Source organism: Mirounga leonina, unplaced genomic scaffold, assembly GCF_011800145.1.
Source record: "Mirounga leonina isolate KUSES-001 unplaced genomic scaffold, KU_Mleo_1.0 Mir_180, whole genome shotgun sequence".
In the NCBI taxonomy this organism is placed as follows: domain Eukaryota; kingdom Metazoa; phylum Chordata; class Mammalia; order Carnivora; family Phocidae; genus Mirounga; species Mirounga leonina.
In genome coordinates this window covers 28,058,592-28,078,662 of record NW_023270469.1, presented here as the reverse complement: position 1 = coordinate 28,078,662, position 20,071 = coordinate 28,058,592, and the positions used below count along the sequence as shown (strand labels likewise).

The 20,071-nt window shown below is 49.7% G+C and overlaps 1 protein-coding gene across 1 annotated transcript in view; it reads right to left on the bottom strand.

Moving 5' to 3' along the window:
- Positions 1-6,444: 6,444 nt before the first annotated feature.
- Positions 6,445-20,071, bottom strand: part of CES1 (carboxylesterase 1) — a 29,028-nt gene continuing 15,401 nt past the window's right edge. Inside the window, exons 8-14 of the mRNA XM_035025187.1 lie at positions 17,858-17,896; positions 13,623-13,763; positions 12,359-12,439; positions 11,960-12,107; positions 8,084-8,215; positions 7,076-7,148; positions 6,445-6,819 (exon numbers count right to left, since the gene is read on the bottom strand). Coding sequence (XP_034881078.1) covers positions 6,636-6,819; positions 7,076-7,148; positions 8,084-8,215; positions 11,960-12,107; positions 12,359-12,439; positions 13,623-13,763; positions 17,858-17,896 — 798 coding nt within the window. The 3' untranslated portion in view covers positions 6,445-6,635. The remainder of the gene's footprint in view (positions 6,820-7,075; positions 7,149-8,083; positions 8,216-11,959; positions 12,108-12,358; positions 12,440-13,622; positions 13,764-17,857; positions 17,897-20,071) is intronic.

Here is a 20,071-nt window from a genome sequence, read left to right as displayed (position 1 = left end):
GCTGAATACAAGTCCCCGAAGCTGCCTTAATTGTTGGACGGCGGCCCCGCCCAGGGCGGGGGGCAGGTTGGCTATCTCTGGGTGTAGGACCCGTTTCGCAGCCCTGGTGATGGGAGCCCGAAGCATTCTTACCAAAGAAGTCATTTCTTAGTAGAGAAGCCCGCTCAGCTCATTTCATTTGTTTATTTCCTTTGGAGGCCAGGGGATGGAGAAAAAGAGAGAAAAGCATTCCGAGTCACAGGGACCTGGGTCTGCAGCAGCCTCACTCGGCTCCTGGGGAGGGGGGAGCTTTATCTCTCGGGGCTTCGGGGTTCTTTGCACAAGCAAGGCTTGGATCCCATAATCTGAAGGTCCCATCCAGTTAAAAAAATGTTCCTGTCTCCATGACCATGTTCTTGTGCTAGATGTACAGTGAGGGAAGCACATCGTTTACCGTAGGACTTTCCAGAACGATCTGGCGACCCGTAACCTGTGGAGTAGAACAATGTCCGATTTCTGGCCTCCAGAACGTGGATTTTTTCTGGACATTCGGTAGTTCCTCCTTCTCTGGTATGTCTTCAATGGATGCCAGAAACACTGGGTATTAAAAAAAAAAAAAATCCAACCCTTTTGTTTTGAGGATGTTGAGGGGGACACGTGTCATGCCCTTGTGAGCCCCAGGATCCGCAGCTGTGCGGGCGTCCCCGTCGTTACTGCCGCCAAAGACACTGGTAAATGTGAAGTTGCTTTTGGGGTACCCGCCCTCGTCCCTCTGCTTCTCCACTTCTATGTAAATAAGGATGGTTCCAGTGGTGCCCTTTCTGTGTCATGGACTGTGCCAATGTCATGCCGGTTTCTCTGTCTGGTGTGGATTTATTTTAAAAGCTGTTCTCTTCATGGAAAAATAAGTGTACAGAGTAATAAAGGATATTTCCTGTGCCACGAATCTGGTGGTTGGGTTCTTTCTTCCACGAAGGTAAAACGCTATGAATTGCGTAAGGCAAAGGGGTGTGTCTGCGATCAGCCTCCAGCTGGTAAAGAAGAGTCTCTGGTCATAGTGGTCCACTTCTCACCTCGATAACTCTTTGTATAACCCATGGAACAGGAGACTAGAAGTGGTGAAATCTGTAATCCCAGCTCTGAGAATGACACATATTTTTTTTAATTTTTTATTTGTTTATTTTTTAAAATTCAAACTACTTACTAAAATAGCTACATTGGTTTTATTTCCTAAGACCTATTTTTATTTAAATAGAAAATGGATACCAAGTAACACCAAATTAGGTATCTAGCTTTGCTTTTTCATTTCTGGGGCTGAGTTTCAAGGGGATCAGAACCTTCAGTTGGATTACATTCAGTGCACAACCCATTACTGCATGTGTGCATTTTTCTGGGGAGAGAAGGATACATTAACCCATAGGTCCTTGTTGCTACGTACTATTGTTATTATTTTTAATAACTATTGTTACTGTTTTTATTATTATTTTTAATTTTTAATTATTATTTTTAAAGTGACATCGATATAAACGAGGAATTGACAAAAAACAAGCCAGTGTATGTCTCCAAATATGTAAAGGCTATCAGGGAGTGGGTGGTGAACCCAAGGGCTGAACTGAAACCAATAATAGGAAGTCCAAGAAGAGAGCTTGCAAGATTAGACCAGAACAGAGAATAGGCTGGAAATGGTGCGCTTCCCAACACTGAAGATTTGCAAGCGGCTAGCAAACAATGTCTCTCCGGTAGGTTATAGAGGGGACTCGGTGTCCCGCAGGGGTGGGGGAGAGAGGTTGCACAACCCCTAAAGTCCTTTCCATGGAGCTTCTTTGTGGAGAGTCATGAGCCCAACCTCGTGCGGCCGCGTTGAGACAAGCAATACCCTCGTGCCAAGGATCTTGGGGTGGGGAGTGATTTGGCCTGTCGAGTGGCCGTTGGGCAGACATGCCAGAGAGGGTATTCGGATTCTGATCGTTCTGTTTGAACTCTAAAATCGGAGTTAGGGTTTTTTATAATGAATCAAACGAAAGGCAGCCCCATTTCCAGCCTTCCCTTTGTGCGTGCTGACATTTAATGAGTAAGCCGCCCTGCGGGCGTAGAGGAGGGAGGTTGGGCCAGAAGCAGAAAGGGCAGCTCTTCTGGGGACGACGGGGCGCCTGGCAACCCTGACTGCCGCCCTGTGCCCTCGGCTGACAGATGTGGCCGGAGAGGCCCACACAGGTGAGCCTCGCTTGAGGCAACCAGCAGGCTTTTTCCACGTTCCCCCATTGAATTGCACCCCTGGCCTGCTTGGGGAGAGCTATAGCTTCGTTTCTGTCTCCTTCCGAAGGCACCGATAGGTGTGAGGCACTCTCTTTGGGCCTCTATTTGTTCATCTGTGTAATGGGTCAGGGGTTATGAAAACTGTTTATGGATGGACTTCCAGACTTTCGGAAATTTTTGAATTTTGTCTTTGATGAGTTTGTGTCTACTTCTGGGGGAGAGAGAATGCATACATGCATCAGACTCTCAGATGTTTGAGATTCATGGGTATATATATATATATATATTACCTTTGGGGATATATGCCCATGATTACCTCTCTCTCCTGGTGATACGTGGTGTCGGTCTCTCTTCTCCAACCCCAACCAAACGAGGAGGACAACAGAGCTTATTTCTAAATGTCTGTCACCCCTATTCATGTTGGGTTTTCACTGAACCCATCCCACATCCACCATGTCCTTGGTTTTCCCGACAGCGACCCTTTGAGGTTGGTGGCAACAACCACAGTGTGACCACCGGACAGACGAGGAAGTTGGGGGCTGGGGTTGACAGGTGACCCACTCACTCAAGGACTCCCAGACACTGAAGGACAAGAGCTGGGGCCATGGGGAGGACTAAATGTTAACATTGTGTTCAGAACAGTGCCTGCTGTTACATGTTTCGTGCAGATCAGCTCGGTGACAAATGTCCATCTCCTCCCCCTCCCCCACCTCTGCCCATTTCAAAGGCAGCCCAGCCATTGCTGCGTTTTCCTGCAGCCCAAACAGTGTCTCTGTTCCTTTGTCCCCTCTTTCGGCTGGTGCTGCCGAGGTTTGAATTGGGGTCTGGGTAGCCAAATCCGAGTCTCCCTGCGCCCCGGTGCACGCGACCCCCTGGTAGGAAGTTCAAGCTTTGGGACATACCAGGGCCCACGGGCCTTGCCAGGCAATAGCCAGGCTTCTGCAGGACCCGCCTGCCCCCCAAGCCCTCCGCTGTCAGCCCCCATTAGGCTGTTGGCCCGGGAGAGGCTCCCCCAGCTGGGCATCGACTCAGGCAGGCCTTGACCTCAGCTCCAACCCAGAGGAGGAGCAGACCGAAGTGTGGTGGCCAGAGACTCCCGGAAGATCTGGCAACTAAGTGGCTTCTGGTGTCCTGCTTATCAGCACCCGGCTGTGTCGGCCTCAGGCCTGGGAGGGGCTGAGCAGCCACTGATAAGGGCTTCTCTGTCCCGTGGGCTGAGATCAGTTCCTCTCTTGGGGGGGTACTCAGGGCTCAGGTCTTGCAGGGTGAGGACAGGCAAACCTGGGTTGGCATCCACAGAGTTCCCTCGAAGCTGGCTGAGCGGGTGGGGATGCATGTCTGCTGAGCAGAGCGTTTCTGCCCGCTCCAGCTTCCCTCTCACCTTCTGGGGCCTGACTGCCTCTTAGCAACGGAAGCAGCTGATCAACACAGACTATGGCCATGGCCGCCAGATGGCGCCAACGCACACTTCTGCCGCCGCGCAGAGGCCGAGGGAAGCCGGGAGGACTAGGGGTCTTTGTTCTCCGGACCCTCCTCAGCGCGTGTGGGGACCCTCACTTCCCCGAACCAGGGGAGTGAAAAGTAATTCTTGTCTGGATGAAAAGATCCATTTGGTTTGTTTTGTTATATCTTGGGTGGATTTATTTACTCATTGATTCACTCATTCACTGATGAGAACCATACCTAGTCCTAGTACTTACCAGAGAGGAACTGGGGTGGACAAAGAAGGAATAACCCGTATCACTGGGAAACTCTTAGTCTGATGGAGGGCACAGATGGTATGCTGATAAGGAAACATATATTGAGCACCTACTGCATGCTTATTTGTAGCCCACGGGCGTCTCCCCTGTGCCTTCAGAGTAAATCCAGACTCCTTCCTCATTTCATTCCCGCTCTCTGCTCTAGTCACCCCATACTAGCTGCAGATGTGTCCCCAAGGACACCTCATGCCCCTGAGCCTCATCCCTGAGCCTTTCCCCATCTCTCTGAAACTGGCTGACTCTTATCTGTCCCTCATGTTGTCACCCTTAAAAAAAAGTCTTTCCTAACCTACCCCTCCCACTAAACCTGCCACAATTTGTTGAAAGGATCTTTCAGGGGACCAGCAGCCTTGGGGACAGAAGGCAGCAACCACTTCTATTTATCTCTCCTGTGTCTAGATGAGTTCCTGGCACGTGGTTGGCCCTCAGTAGATGGTTGGGTTTACAGAGATGAGTGAGACAAGGCCATCTCAAAACCTGGCAGAGAAATCACACACAGAACCCCACCTGGGGAGACCAGAGAGGGGTGCCCACGACAGGTGATACTTGAGCTGAGTCAGGAGGAAAAATCCAGGTCATGAGACGAAGGATCTGAAGAAGTATGCAGCGGAAATTTCCAAGTGGAAGGGCTGCAGAGAAAAGTAAAATCCAGGACACCTGGGTGGCTCAGTTGGTTAAGCAACTGCCTTCGGCTCAGGTCATGATCCTGGAGTCCCGGGATCGAGTCCCACATCGGGCTCCCTGCTCTGCAGGGAGCCTGCTTCTCCCTCTCCCTGCTGCTCTCCTCTGTTGTGCTCTCTCTCTCTCTGTCAAATAAATAAAATCTTGAAAAAAAAAAAAAAGAAGTAAAATCCAGATGATGAGGGCCCTCCCAAGCTGGGATAGGGAGATGGAACTTTTTCCAGAGGGCAACGAGGAGCCATTAAAAAGTTTTAGGTCGGTGGAGGGATGCGATCATACTTGGGTGTCACATCTATCTATCTATCTGGAGGTAGTTGCTGTGTAACAAACCACCCCTGAAACGTAAAACAGCAGCCATGTATTTGGTTGATGGGTCTGCGGACCACCCGGCAAGTTCCACCGACCTGACCGGCCTCAGCTGATCTTGACTGGGCTCACACAAGGGTCTGCAGCTGTGGGTCAGTGGGAGGCTGGCTGGTCCTCGACAGCCTCTGCTGGCACGGCCCCCCTCTGTGGGATGTGCCATTCCCAGCAGGCCGGCCTGGGCTTGTTCACACGGCAGTCACGGGGGTTCAAGAGCGTGCATGCACACGGGCAGGGCCTCTTGAGGCACGGCATCACTTCTGCCATATTTTACTGCCAAAGCAAGTGAAGAGGCCAGCCCAGACTCTTAATGAGTGGAGCTGCAAACTCAAGACAGCAAAGGGCGCGTCTATAGCAAGGGGAACACAAGGGTGGCCATTCAGATGGCTCGCTCTGGCTCCGAAGCGTGGAGGGTAAGGGTAAGGGAGACCAGTTGGGAACCTTTCGCCAGCTCAGCTGGGAGGCCAAGGACAGATCCTTTGCAGAGAAGTGCTACGTGAGTGGGGTTTCCTGAGCGCTTCGGAGGTGCCCAGAACTGGATTAGTCCTGTTGGAGGCTGGGAAGACCACCAGGGCCAAGAGACACTTCATCTCAGGGGAAGTAGGAGTGAGACTTGGGAAGAGCCTACCTAAGCCGCCCCTGCATGGTTAGGAGTCTGGAGGCTGCAAGAGACCAATATGAATGCTGCCCCTGGAAGTGTCAGCTCAGGCACAATCCAGAACCCCCGGGGACATTGCTGGGTTCTCTGCCTGGAGTTACGGTCCTGGATCCATCCCTGAAGCAGGTGTGGCTATATGGACATCGCCCACTAGAGGGCAGCAGAGAACCGCCAGTCAAATGGGTGCCTTTGGCAGGAAGCCCCTGAAACTCAGGAGATCAGGACAAGCCCAGAATAGGATTTTTATGAAGTGTCCTGTTCAGGAAGGAAGGATTGCTCTGCAGACTCAAGTTCTAGAGCCAGACTGCTAAGGTTTACACCCCAGCTCTGTCACCAGAGTGGGCTTCATAGGTGTGAGACCCAGAGCCCTAGGCTCACGGTTGCTTTCACGCTCTGATATTGTCATCTTGAAATTCTTAATAATTTGTTAAAGTAAAGGCTTATTTTTATTTTGCACAGAAAATTATGTACTTGGTCCTGCCTGCCACAGTTTTCTCAGGCCTCGTGTTAACGTTCATGAGGTTGATAGCACGTATTCCCCTCAAAGTGTTGCATGGAAGGAGGGACACTGCACTCTGGCCACCCCACATCCCGTTGTTGGAAGCTGTTGAGGGCCCGGACACACGGAGCAGAGGCAGGGTCCCCCTTGGCAGCTCCCAGGGCCAAGCCGTCCCCACCAGAGGCACCTTCCAAACAATGGTGCACACCCTATTCATCCTTTTCTGAGCCCAGGACACAGACGCTGACTTGGTCTCCAAAAGAATTTATTCCCCAAACTGAAGCCACAATTCCCCCTCCCTGACCTCTGCCTTCCTCCACCAGACAATCCCCAGCCTTCACAATAAGATCCTCTTTGGCTCATAAACATCTTCTGTAGAACACCTCTGTCTGGGCTCCCCGGGCCCCAAGGCCAACGAGCGCCCCCCCCCCCCCCCCATTCACAGCTCGACATGTTTTGTGTGAGGTGGTTTTTCCGCTGCCCGCTTGGCCAGAAGCTCAGTCCAGAAAACCACTTCCTTGTCTTTTAGCTTCTGGGCTGGCTGAGTGGTGACTCCAATCTGCAGGTACCCTTCCTTCTGGTCGTATGGGGGCCAAGAGGGTAGCCCGTCCCCATTGGGGTTCCTGGGAACAGAAGCAAGTGAGAATTACCCAAAGCTACTGTGGGGTCCCCCAACAACACTTTGAGATTTGCGAGACCTCTTGGTTTCATTTCCGCCAGGAAGCTCATCCACCTCCAGAGGCAGGGAGCTCACCGAATCCTAGGGAGCCTGTCCACTCTCAGAGAACTCTCACTGTCAGGGTCCCAGGGCTGGGAGTCAACATGCCCGGCCCCCCCACCCTTCCCCCAACCTTGCTCCATCTTTGCCACTGGGCTCACCCATTCCGGGCGAAGTTGGCCCATAGTTTCATCACCATCTTGCTGAGTCTGACCTCCTCTTCTGAGGCACCTCCTGTGGGGAAGAAGAGAAAAAGCCTTTGCTACTCCAAGCGTGGTTTATGGTCAGCAGCCCTGGACACCCCATGGGAAATCCAGAATCTGAGCCCTACTCGGGATCTGCTGCGTCAAACCCCGCATTTCAGGAAGATCTGGGTAATCTGTGTGCACTTTCCGCTCGGGAGTTCCTAATGGAGGATGCGGGGAGGGCTGCGGTCAGTCCACTACGCTTATACATCCTGCCCTCCCCTCCCCCGTCGAGGTCCCAGCGCCATACCCAGGGGGTCCACCACGGCAACCCCACCTTGGGATTGTGCTCCTTGGGGCCTTTCCTCAATCTCCTTTACCCACCCACATTTCACAATCTGAAAAATAACCCGAGCGCTTAACACCCAGAGGCACTGGTATGTCACAAACAGCCCTGAGGCGGGTCACATGCCTGTCCTCTCTAACTGCTGCTAGTTAGGACATTGGAGATGTTTGTGAGAGGTCTTCTTTAAAGTATTATGTTATTAAATATATTAAGTTTAGAAACATGAGTTTTAGGTAGATAGATGGTTGAATAGACAGACACACAGACGCACATCAGTCCGGATTCAAGGTCAACACCCATTCTGACCTTACTCTCACATTCTGACACGCTCTTGTGAATGGGCAGTGAGTGGTGGCATTCTGGCCCTTGAGCAGGGCCCTGCAGGTGACCTGCCAGGTGTCTTAGGGATACCCGGGCCCAAATTCTCAGAGACACTACAAACAGGGACACATGTTTATACCTTCTCCATCATGTGTGTCGAAGTAAGAGAAAGGTTGGAAACCTTTGTAGCTCAGCCCTACTCTGGTGTATTTGGTAAGAACCAGAGAGAAAGGGGGACCTGCCCAAGGCCACCACCAAACTGAGACTCGAGCCCAGATCTTCTGACTCCAAGTCTGTAGTCACCAAAGGGCCATCACCTTTCAAAAGTGGGGCCCCGAAGACGGAGAAGAGCTCATCCCCGTGGTCCCCTACCACCATCTTGGGTTTCAGGTCTGACGAGAAGCTTGGACGATACTGGAACTCATACATGTAGGTGGGGGCTCCGGCATCTGGGAAGAGATGGATTCACATACAGTTCATTTTAGCAGACGCACACCTGGATGGCGCTGAGGTCCCCGGGGCCCTGGGTGCTCAGGGACAGGGAGGCTCACCCGGGTCCTGGGTATACAACAAGAGCAACATTAATAGCCACTGCCCAGTGACAGAGCCAACCGTATGCTAGACACTGTGTGGACCTGCAGAAAACCCCCCGTTACCAGCACAACAGAAACAGAGCTTTGGGAAAGGTCCGTGATTTGCTTAAAGACGCACAGTTGGTGGAGGTGAAACAGGCTTTGAGGCAGGTGTTGAGTGGCTCAATGAATGCAGGTTGAATGAATGAAATGTTGAAGCTGGGGGCGTAAACCCGTTCAAACTGACTATCGTTATGGGGCCTTGGGCCAGTCCCCACAGACGCCGTTGCCTACCGATGCGTTCACACACACATCTACGTATATACTGCTGACGCTCCCACCTTTCACTAGAAACGGGCTGGGTCTGATTCCTTCGCAGGCTGTCTGCGGCCCAGCAGGTGCCTTCTATTCTGCCCAGTTTGAATGGTTTCCAGTGTTTTTCTCACCTAATTTCTAGGGAGGAGTGACGCAAATCCGAGATGCTGGTCTGACGGCTATTTAAATACAAACATGGGGAAAGGGCACAATCTGTCTCTTGCATCTCGGGAAACCAAAAACCCGAAATAGAAAACAATATTTTCTAATTCTCCATCACCTCGTATCTTGCTTCCTGCCAGGCCCAGAGTAGTGGTAGCAGAGAGAAGGGGGGTCTCTAAGGGAGGACAAAGGTGGCTCTCTCATCCTTTCCCAGTCCCTGCTCTTGGAACCCCCTCTCTGAGCCCCCAGAAGGGGTCAGCTTTCCTGCAGATGGCTTCATCCAGAGCTGTTCACCCACTCCTTCAGGGCTAAGTTGGGGGCCAGCACCCCGGGGAGCTCAGTGCTTTGCATGGACCCTAGCGCCCCACAGAGGAGTGACTCTGATGGGGGGACGGCCGGGCCCCCAGTGGGGCTGGGGGAGACATTGTAGAGCTTTTTCCCCCGTGTGTACAATAACAAACTTGGAAGGAGCAGAAACAATGGATGAACAAAAAGATCACTTATAATCCCACCACTCGAAAACACCTGTGTTCGCATTTTAGCATATATCCTATGTATGCATATAAAATGGGATGATGTTGTATATGTCATTTTGAAATAAATGATAATCATTTCTCCATATCATTAAATATTTGTCCAAAAATGACTTAACCATATATGCCATCCCCGCATGAAGATGTGCAATAATTTATTGAATTGCCTCCCTCAGCCCCGTCAATGCGCCCTTGATTTAGCAAGAGGTGTTGTCTGAAAGAAGCAACCCCCTGTGGGTCTGAAAAACACCTGTTAGCAACTGCTTCAAGGTCAGCAGAACTCGCTGAGAGAAGGGGCTGTAACTTCGCTTCCACCACTCAGAAGTTTTAGGAAGGAGCTCCTTGACTTTTCGTGAAGGAGAGAACTTCTTTGGGCAGCGCACTTGCACAAAAGATAATTTTCCTTTTCTCCCCCCCCCCTTTTTTTAGCTTTCTGCCTAAAACCACGGAGATGTATAAAATTCCTACAAGCACAACACACGTTTCCAAAGGAAAGTAGGGCACAGGTTAGGATAACAGGAAAACAGGAGAAGCAGGAAGGACAGAGTTAGTAATCTAAGTATGCCATTGAAAACATGGCGATGGTTTTTTTCTTTCTTTCTTTCTTTCTTTTTGGCAAGGAAAAGTTTATGAAATCGGCAGCATTATCTTTATGTTTAAATCTGAGTTTCCCAAGTGAGAGAATTAAGAAATCCCTCTCATACACTGGAAAGGAATTTCACAACATGATCAGGAATTTTAAAATGCTCTTAGGGCCCCGCCTGGGAATTTCACTTCTAATAACCAATCCTAAGAAAACTTTGAGAGACTTGGTTAAAGATTTATGCACATAAGGCTGAGCATAATCTTTTTTCTTGCAGTAAAATACGGATCTGGCTAGACTAAATATCCAATAGGACAGGAATGCTAGAGTAAATTTTGATGCATCATTCTGTGAAATAGTGGATGTTTTTGAAGACTTTTCATTGATATTGAACAAAGGCTTACAAAAATATTGTTTTATGAACAAAACATGATATAACATTAACTTCTAAGTTATATGTAAGATGTGGAAAGATTATTCGAAGAAATATATCAAAAATTTATAGCAGCTGTTTCTCGGTGGAGGAATTTAGAGTAGTATCGAATTTCTTCTTCACGTGTTCCCACATAATATCCCAGTGTAGGATATTAAATTTATATTCAGAGAAGTTCTTTCTTATCAGAGAGTGAGACAAATACAAAATGAAAGAATACCATCGATAAAATCTGTGTAGTCGTGGTAAGACTCTGAATTCAAAGTCACAGGATACCAGATTAAAAAAACACAAGTCCAGTAAGGCTGGGGACCAGCAGATAAAGCAGAATAAGATACCACAAATCAGACTTGTCTCCAGAGGCAAGACCAAGTTTATGAAAGCAAATTTGGCCTCAGGTGGCCCCTGACTGACGAGTTTCATCAGGACCCTCGAGAGGAGGAAGGAGCACCTGCACTCACTATACTGAGGGCTTGGGAACAGAGCAGGTCAGCTCAGATGCTTTTTCTCATGCCTAGAAAGTCCTGAACTTTAAAACCCGCCCAGCATGGTTAGAGAGAGGTCTGTACCAAGAACCATTTCCTGGCTTGCAGACCAGGTGAAGGAGGGGTCCTGTGAGGACCTCAAAAAGACACTCAGAAGGGATGCATCCTCTCTAGATGAGCTTATCCATCCCTGATCTCATACTCCACCTACACAGCCTCGGATCAATGTTGGACGGTCCTGTGGTAGGCCCACCACACACCAGGATGGACAGAAGCCAGCAGCCGACGTGGACACTCTCTAGAACACCTGTCTCCACACCTCCCACTGCTCGCTTTTGTTTTGTTTTGTTTTGTTTGGTCTTGGACCAGCCTGATTCTCCGCTTGGCTTCAGTCTACCCCCAGCTCCACTAGATAACAAACTAGTTTGCCCCTAGCTCTGATCTTGGAAACCTTCCAAGACGTGTCTTCTAAGACTTGCCCTCTGGGCCCAGAGACCACAGTGACGTCAGGGCAGGAGCCCCTGTGGCAGATGCTGCTGGTCCCTCCTCACATCCCCAGCTTCTGGGCACACTGGCTGGACTTCCACCTCTGGCATCCGTAGCTCTTTGCCTGAGGTCTTTGGCCACCAAGTGACCATTCTGCCCGGGGGTGCAGCAAGTCAGAGCTCCAGGGAATTAATGGCCCCTTGGGAACCGGCTTTAACCCATGACTCCCGGGAGGGGGAGGCTAAATACCCCAGCTCCCTTGCCACTGGTACGGAATAGCCCTGAGACATAACTGGAGACATGACACCTCCCAGTGGATACCTGCTTACTGTGCAGCTCAGGTTGGCTTCCTTCTCCTTTCTGTGCCACTTCTCCTCTCCTCTACTGGTGTGTTCTGGGATCCCCTCTCAAATAAGCTCCTTGCATTCAAATCCTCTTTTCAGAGTTGCCTTCTGGTGGACCCAAAGTGAGACGGTGCCCCTATCCCAGGCCATATGGGATTGGCCCTGGGGGCCTGACCCTTGGTGGTTTCCACATATGTGTGTCTATGCTGAGAAGTGGGCAGGACAGACAGAGAAGCTGGTGGGGTCGCTGTCCCTCTCCTGTCCAACCTCTGGGACTCACCTCTGTGGTGACGGGCCACAGTCACAGATGGGACACCAAATACCAAATCTCCTAACATGTCCAAGAACAGGTCCTTGTTTTTGACAGGGTCATCTGTCCCTCCTAAAAACTTCTCAGTGGCCAGTGGAGTCAGATCCTCAGGGATTCCCTGAAATGGACCAGAAGTAGAAGTGACCCCTGCCCTGGGCCTGGTGAATGATGCAGCTTCTAGAGCCCAGGATGGCTGTACGAATGGTGACTCTCTCCAGCCCTATGCAACCACCCCCCACCCTGTGTGTGAGGGGGACAGAACCCTCCATCCCGGGGCTTCACCCTGCCATTTAATTGCTCAGCGAGTTGGGGCAAGTCTCTGTCCCTCTTTGGGTCTCAGACAGTTCCTGTGGTTCCCTAGTCTCTTACAACAATGGGGTAGGACTTCCACAAGAGTGATGCGGCCATCTTCTGGTCCAGCTTGCCCTCAGAGAGTGGGTAACCCATCATCTGTTAGGACAACAGTGACACAATTGTGAATCATCAAGAACTAGCAGAAAGAGTCAAACTTACCAACAAACCACACCAATACAGGCTAAAGGTCACTTTGTCATGACTTAGACAAGCAGGGGTCCTTGACGTGTTGGGCAAAATCAGTGAAACAAATGGGCTTATATTATCCAGAAACTCAGGCTGTGCCAAAGGATAAAGTCAATGTGAAGAGAAGCTGTCCCAGGACTTTGCAGTATGTGTGTGTGTGCATCAGGCAAGAATCCCCACCCTGGACATGGTGACACACAGGAAAGGTTTAGGCCTGGCTAGCGTTGAAGCAGAGGGCTCTGGGGCAAGGAACACGGACCTTACAAATACCCACACTTGTCTCAGATGACCTGGGAAGCCCCAAATCCCGCCATTATGGCTTTGGTCCATCAGTGACCTCTGAAAGTCTGTGAAGTGAGAACAGCAGAACTCTGCACCTAACGCTCCATCCGAACCTCCACATCAAGGGACCTGACCAAACTATAGCCTTGGCTGCCAACAACTTAAGTTCTCATCCCAGGAATGGATGGGGAAAATGTCCCAGTGCCCCTTCAAATGTTTGCCTGAGAGAGCTCCTGGCCACCAGGGGGAATTTACCATTTGTTCTGGCCAAAACCTGGCGATAGGGTGATAGGTCCCCGAGCCCCCTCTTTGAGTGGCTACTTTAGAGAGCTTGCAATCACAAATCCTTCTCTGCCCTCTGAGATGTAAATCTACCACCCAAAACTGTTTCCTCCAGGCCTGGAGAGCCACCTCTCGAAATGCAGACTTTCAGCCAGGAAGCCTTGTCCTCTCCCAGGCTCTGTGGGAGTGGGAAGGCCTGGCTCCGGCGGGCACCTTGCGGCAAACTGCCCCACTGCCTTCTGTCAGAGACAGAAATGTGTCTGCCCAGTGATCATCCCCCCAGGCCCTCCCGATGCCCACATTTCAGGATTCTTATATCGGAAGGCAAGAGAGTGTTTGGGGAGAAGGGTCCCCAGGTGACACTTGGGCCACCCTAGAGAAGCTTCCCATGGAAATGTCAACCTGTGTGAAGGGGACAGCTGTTCTGGATTCAGAGGGGGGTCTGGAGAAGGAGGAGCCCTGCAAGCAGAGATGGGGGGGTGATGCGATGGGTGGGGGAGGAGAACCGAAGGGGACCCCACATTCTCACCATTGGAAGAAGCCAGCCAAACTCTTGCTTGTTGATTCCGATGATGTAGGGAACGGAGTTGAATTTCTTTTCAGCCAGAATCTCTTCAGGCATCTTTGGCAGCAGAACACCATCAACCACCGTGGGCAGGAAGGGGTGATTCTGGGGAGGAGGGCGTCATGGTGTCCAGGCTTCCCTTCTAGAACCCACACACACGGCCCCCTCTCCGCCGGCCTGAACAGGAAGCCAGCACCCCAGACCTGCATGGCCACGGGCAGTGGCCACAGAATTCAAGCTCCCGAACAAAGGGGGCCAAGTGCACGTGACCCCAGAGGGCAGAACGTCGACTTAGTAACTAGCAGTGGTAAGGTGATGGGGGCAAAACTCACTCAAATTGAAATACACAGGGGTGTCTGGGTGGCTGGGTCCGTTGAGCAACGGACTCTTGATTTTGGCTCAGGTAATGATCTCAGGGTCGTAAGATCAAGCCCTGCATTGGGCTCTGCACTGAGCATGAAGCCTTCTTAAGATTCTCTCTCTCTCCCTCTCCTTCTGCCCCTCCCCACCACCTCCCCCCTTGTGTGCCCTCTCTTTCTCTAAAATATATATATATGTATAAATATATACATATTTTCATATATACATATTTTAAAGATTTTATTTATTTATTTGAGAGAGAGAGAGCACAAGTGAGGGAAGGGGCAGAGAGAGAAAGAGAAGCAGACTCCTTGCTGACACGGGGCTCGATCACAGGACCCCGAGATCATGACCCAAGCCGAAGGCAGACGTTTAACTGACTGAGCCACCCAGGTGCCCTTATTTTCATACATTTATATGCATATAAGTATACATTAAATTAAATATAAATGTATTAAATTTATAAATATATAAAATAGATAACTGTATATATATTGAAATTTATAAACATATGCATTTTATACGATTTTAATATAAACACATAAAATATATATATGTACATATTTCTATATCTCAATTTGAAGTACATGTTTGCCTATATGATCTCTAGCTACAGTCAGTTCTTGTATCCATGCTTGTTCAGTTCTATAAAAGCCTCTGTGAACTCTGAACTAGCAAGTGCTGAGCCACTGCTCCTGGGGGAGGTACAATGTCAGGTTCCTGCAAGTATCTGGTCACATTTTCATCAGCCCTGTTTTATGCGTGTTTAAAGACACCCGATGTAACATGCATTGCTCACAGAAAATGAATTATGTGTAGTGTTTATTTATAATAAGACACCAGCTGAGAAGGGCTCACCATTCCCTGGGCCCTGGGTAACGTGCCTGGAGCTTCCTTAACCTTCAGCCTCACGACCATGTCATCTGTGATCCACTGTCATCTCAAAAACCTCCCGTAGCTTCATCACACACTAGATGTTACTTTAGCGCTTGCCCGAGCAGCCTCAGACGCACTGGCAAGTTGCGTCTTCCTCTTCCTGCACGGTGGCCTTATTGATCCATTACCACTGAGCTCACGGCCCACAGCCCAGTGAGCCACCTTGAATGAAGCTGATCTAACACTCGACTTTTCTCCACAAGGCACATCAGAGTCTCTTGCCCTTAGGAGCACGGGACAGCACCTTAGCGCTGTGCCCACGGCCATTTGCAAAAGTGAAACCAGCAAGAGAAAGCACAGAAATGCGGAAAATGTGGCCCTACGTAGACCGTGCAAAGGACACATGTTAATACTGTGAGACATGAGACAAGACGACAGAGGGTGGCCATGTTTGATCTCCAGCGAGAGCCTACACATGGTCACTCAAGCTTTTTGTCACTCTGTGCGCATCCACGAATGATAGCAAAAGTGCCACGAGCATTGATTTTGGGGTTACACATACATTTTAGTGAGTCGATGAATTCACAAATAAAGAATTCACCATTAATAAGGATCGACCGTATTTAGCTGTCTCTATTTAAACAGAAGCTGCTATTGGGGGCACCTGGGTGGCTCAACCGGATAAGCGTCCGACTCTCGATTTTGGCTCAGGTCATGATCTCAGGGTCCTGGGACTGAGCTCCTCATCAGGCTCTGTGCTTAGCGTGAAGTCTGCTTGTCCCTTCTTTTTTTTTTCTTTTTATTCTTATGTTAATCCCCATACATTACATCATTAGTTTTAGATGTAGAGTTCCATGATTCATTGTTTGTGCATAACACCCAGTGCTCCATGCAGAACGCGCCTTCCTCAATACCCACCACCAGGCTAACCCATCCTCCCACCCCCCTCCCCTCTAGAACCCTCAGTTTGTTTTTCAGAGTCCTCTACCTCTGCTCCTCCCCCTGTGCTCTCTCTCTCTCTAGCTCTAAAATAAATAAATAAATAAATAAATAAATAAATAAATAAATAAATAAAATCTTTAAACATAAGCTGCTACTGATAAACAGTTCGATTCAAGGAGGTAGTGAGCTCCCCATCACTCAAGGTGCTTACATGAAGACCCAGCTCCCTATTGGAGAGGAAAAGCACAAATAAAAGCATCAGGGATGGGCTCGCATTGCACTGAAAAACGTCTTCATTTTTGGCGTTACCTTTGATGAAAATTACTCACATGGGCCCAAAGCCTCCTCCAGTCTGGGCATGGCCTAGGAGGCTCAGCCGCTGCAGAACATCTTATGCACAATGCCTGGCAGAGAGCGCCACACGGCTATGCTCTGAAGGAATAACTCCATGGGGGCGAGGGTACTGGTCTTGTAAGGAAGGCCAGCCTTTTAAGGAGGTGACATGCCCTGACCTATGTTTACAAGGGTCAGTCTGGCAGCATCGTGGGGCAAGGGTGGGGAGGAGACGTAGAGGTGAAAGATCGTCCAAGTCCAGGGGAGACTTCCTTCCCACATCCTGTCCATTAGCAAACCCTGTCAGCCATGACCTCAGAATTATCCAGATTCTGGCCCCATCTCACCATCCCCCCTGCCATGGGCCCAGCCCGGGGCCGCCATGGCCCATCCTGCTGCAGCTCAGGGGCCTCCCAGCTGGTCTCCCTGGGGCTGCCCTACCCTTCCCTACCTTCAGTTTGCATGCAGCAATCAAAAAGCCCTTTTGTAAACCCACGGTCAACTCCCTCCTCTGTTCAAAACCCTCCCAAAACTTCCCATCTCACTTGAAATCAAACTCCGAGTCCTCTAAAGGGACCGCCCCCACCTCTCTTTCCTTTTTTGCCCCAAGCCTGTTCCCTCCCCTGACTCCCTCCGCACCAGCCACACTGGCCTCTTGCCTCAGGACCTTTGCAGCTGCTGTTCCCTCTGCCTGGAACACTCTTCCTCCAGTTTTCCTGATGGCTGCCTTCCTCCCCGCCTCCAAGAAGGTGGCCCCAATGTCACCTTCTTGTTGAGCCATTCCCTGACCCTGCTATGCAAATCCAAACCACCGCAAACCTTATCCCCATTCCTCACTTTCTTTTTCTCCATAGCAAGGGCCATCACCAAACGCATGACATATCTTTGTTGTTACTGTACTCTTCCTTCACTCCAAGGGGGCAGGGCATTATATTTGTTTTGCCTGTTTTATTTCTATTTCGCCAGCTGCTGGATCAGGTCCCCACACATAGTAAGTGCTAATGAAATCTTCGCTGAGTGAATCTCAGGGAATCCTCACAACACCTTTTAAGGCAGGTGCCAGTCCCCAGGAGAGAGCAGAGAGCACAGGACTGTAACATGTGGCAGAGATAATGTCTCAGAACCTGTCAATGTGCTGGAAGGCACAAGGCAGGAGGAAGGAGATGGGGAGGCTCTTGGAGTTCCAGGTGTGGCTGGGAGGGTAGTGTCCCTGGGGCTGAGATTCTTGGCCCCTTTCGGAGGGCCCGGCTAACCGTGTAGCTTGCACAGCTCATCAACACTGCAGCCTCCCGGGAAAGACCTAGCTCCTCAGTGAAGGTTCCTGAAGAAACTCCTCATCCATCTATCTCCACCACCCTATAGTGGAAGTTTCTAGTCCAGTCCTCTCCTGAGGGACAATTTTGGGAGCAGGAAATGTAAATAAGAAGTGGGGGGTAGGTTGGGCCCAAGGGACACAGAGGTGATAACTGGGAGCACTGAGCTGGGAGTCAAGGGAACCCGTTCCAGTCCCATGTCTGGTCCACTTGGCTGTGTTATCCAGGCAAGTTGCTGGCCCTCTCTGGGCCTCAGCAATGTAAACACAAGGAGTTACCATGAGGCCCAAGGGAGGATTTTTTTCATTCATATTTAACTGGAGCTTAAACATGTCAAGACTTAAAACCTGTAATCAAGAAACCAAAAGTCCTTACCTCTCTGGGGTCTCCAAACAAATCAAGAGTGAAAAATTTCTGTGAAGACAAAGGCAGAGAGTATGTGTGAGAAGGCTTCCAGGGACAAAAGCTAATCTTTGTGAGCGGTGTGCCAAGGGTATCAGGTTCTCCCTCCCGGTGCCACCCTGGCTCCCCTGGGCAGGGGCAGAGGTGTAGGTGTGGGATGGGGGTGTGGAGTGCTGGAGAAGCTGGCTCTCTGCTGTTCCTGCCTGCCTTGCCCTCCATCCATTTCCCCTTCTTGTTCCCTTAGACAACACTATCCCAGTCATCCTTTGGGGGACCTCCCTTTTCCCCATTTTCACTCCACAGATCCAGGCATCTATATGTAACCTGGGGTGCCCCATCTCCCTGACCACAGAGATTAGTTCAGGTATGGGCACATAACCATGTCAATCCAATAGACTTTACCCCAAAACTTTTGTTGGAATTATTGTGAACCGTGTCTAAACAGATAAGATGTAAGTCTAGATGCTCTCGCTGACTTTAACCTCCCCAGGGAACAAAGTTGCCTGAGAGTGAAGCCAGCACTGAGAGAAGAAAAAAAGGCTGAGGGATAGAGCAGATATATTCTTAATAATACCATATGTGCATCTGGATCCAGCCAGGCCTGAAACCAGTTCGTCACCTTAAGATTTTGTTACAACATAGTTCTTCTTCCATTAAAGACACTTTGAGATGAGTTTCCTCATCCTGCATCAGAAAGTCCTGATTTATACAAGCTCACTGAAATTCACCCCACCCTGTGCTTCTCTTTGTTATATATTTGCTAAGATTGCACTGATTGTAATATTACACTGTAGCTAATAAGTCTGACCAGTATGCAGCGAGTGACCAGTCAGGCACTCCTTATTATGGGTTGTGGCCCTACCAGTCAGAGGTGTGTGTGTCTGTGTGCCTGTGTGTGTGTGTGTGTGTGTGTTTTGGGGAGAGTGGATAATCATGGAAAGACTCTACAGGATCTCAGAAAATCTCACAAGGATAACATAGGCCCTTAAGTCCTCTGGGTTTCCTCAAAACCACCAACTCTTCTCTTATAAGCTGGGTCCTCTTAAGCCAATGGAGAACTACTGAAATAAACCTGCCTCTTTCCAGGAATCAGAAGTGGTTGTGTTTTCATTCTCTGAATGCACTGATCACCTTATTTGAGGCTGAGAAACCAAGATCCAAGCCCCAAGGTCATATTGGAATCAAACCAGGAAACAGAGCAGTCTAGTGTCAGAGCCCTGGCCCTGGGGTCCAGGAGTCTCCTCAGGAGCCGAGGGCCCGGACAGAGAGTCCAGGGGCTCAGGCTATGCCCGAGCTCACATTCACACCCTTCCCCCACAGAAGGAATAGTTCCCATTGGGCCTTCCTGCTGTATTCTCTGGGTGTCCTTGTGATGAAACACTGTCATAGCCATCCATCAGTCCTCAAATGTCACCTCCTCTGTGATGCATCCCTGCTATTACGAGCATTTCCTCTCTCTATACTCCCACCATCCTTAACCTACGAAGTATATGAGTGTGTTTCTCCTTGGATAGTTCCTTGTCAGCACACTATATCTGATTAATGTCTGCATCACCCCCCCCCCCCAGTTATCCTTTCCATACACCTAGGATGGATGGATGGAGGGATGGATAGATGTATGTATGTATGGATGGATGGATGGATGGATGGATGGATGGATGGATGGATGGATGGATGGATAGATGGATGGATGGATGGATGGATGGATGGATGGCTAGATGGATGGATGGATGGATGGATGGCTAGATGATGGATGGAGTTGGTCACTATATGGAGTGTGGATGAACTGCATGGATAGGTAGATAGATGAATAATAACTAGCTGACTAGGTGTTGGATGGATCACTGATTCTGGATTGTTGAATGTTGGGGTGAAGATATATGGTGGTTGGATGACACACGGATGATGGAAATGAATGAAAGTTATGGATGGATGGATATTAAACTGATGAAAGAATACTGACAGACTGGCAGATGAATAGATGGAAAATAAGATGATGAATGGATTGATGGATGGTTGAATGGATGGGTGGGTGGATGTATGGTTATTCTAGAACCACAACTGAGGCAGAGTCTCAGGCCACCACTGGGTTATAATTGAGGTAGTTTCTAAATTAAGCAAGATACAGTGTGACAACCTTCCTTAAAATCTTTGTTCTTAATATCCCATCCTCAAAATTCAGAACAG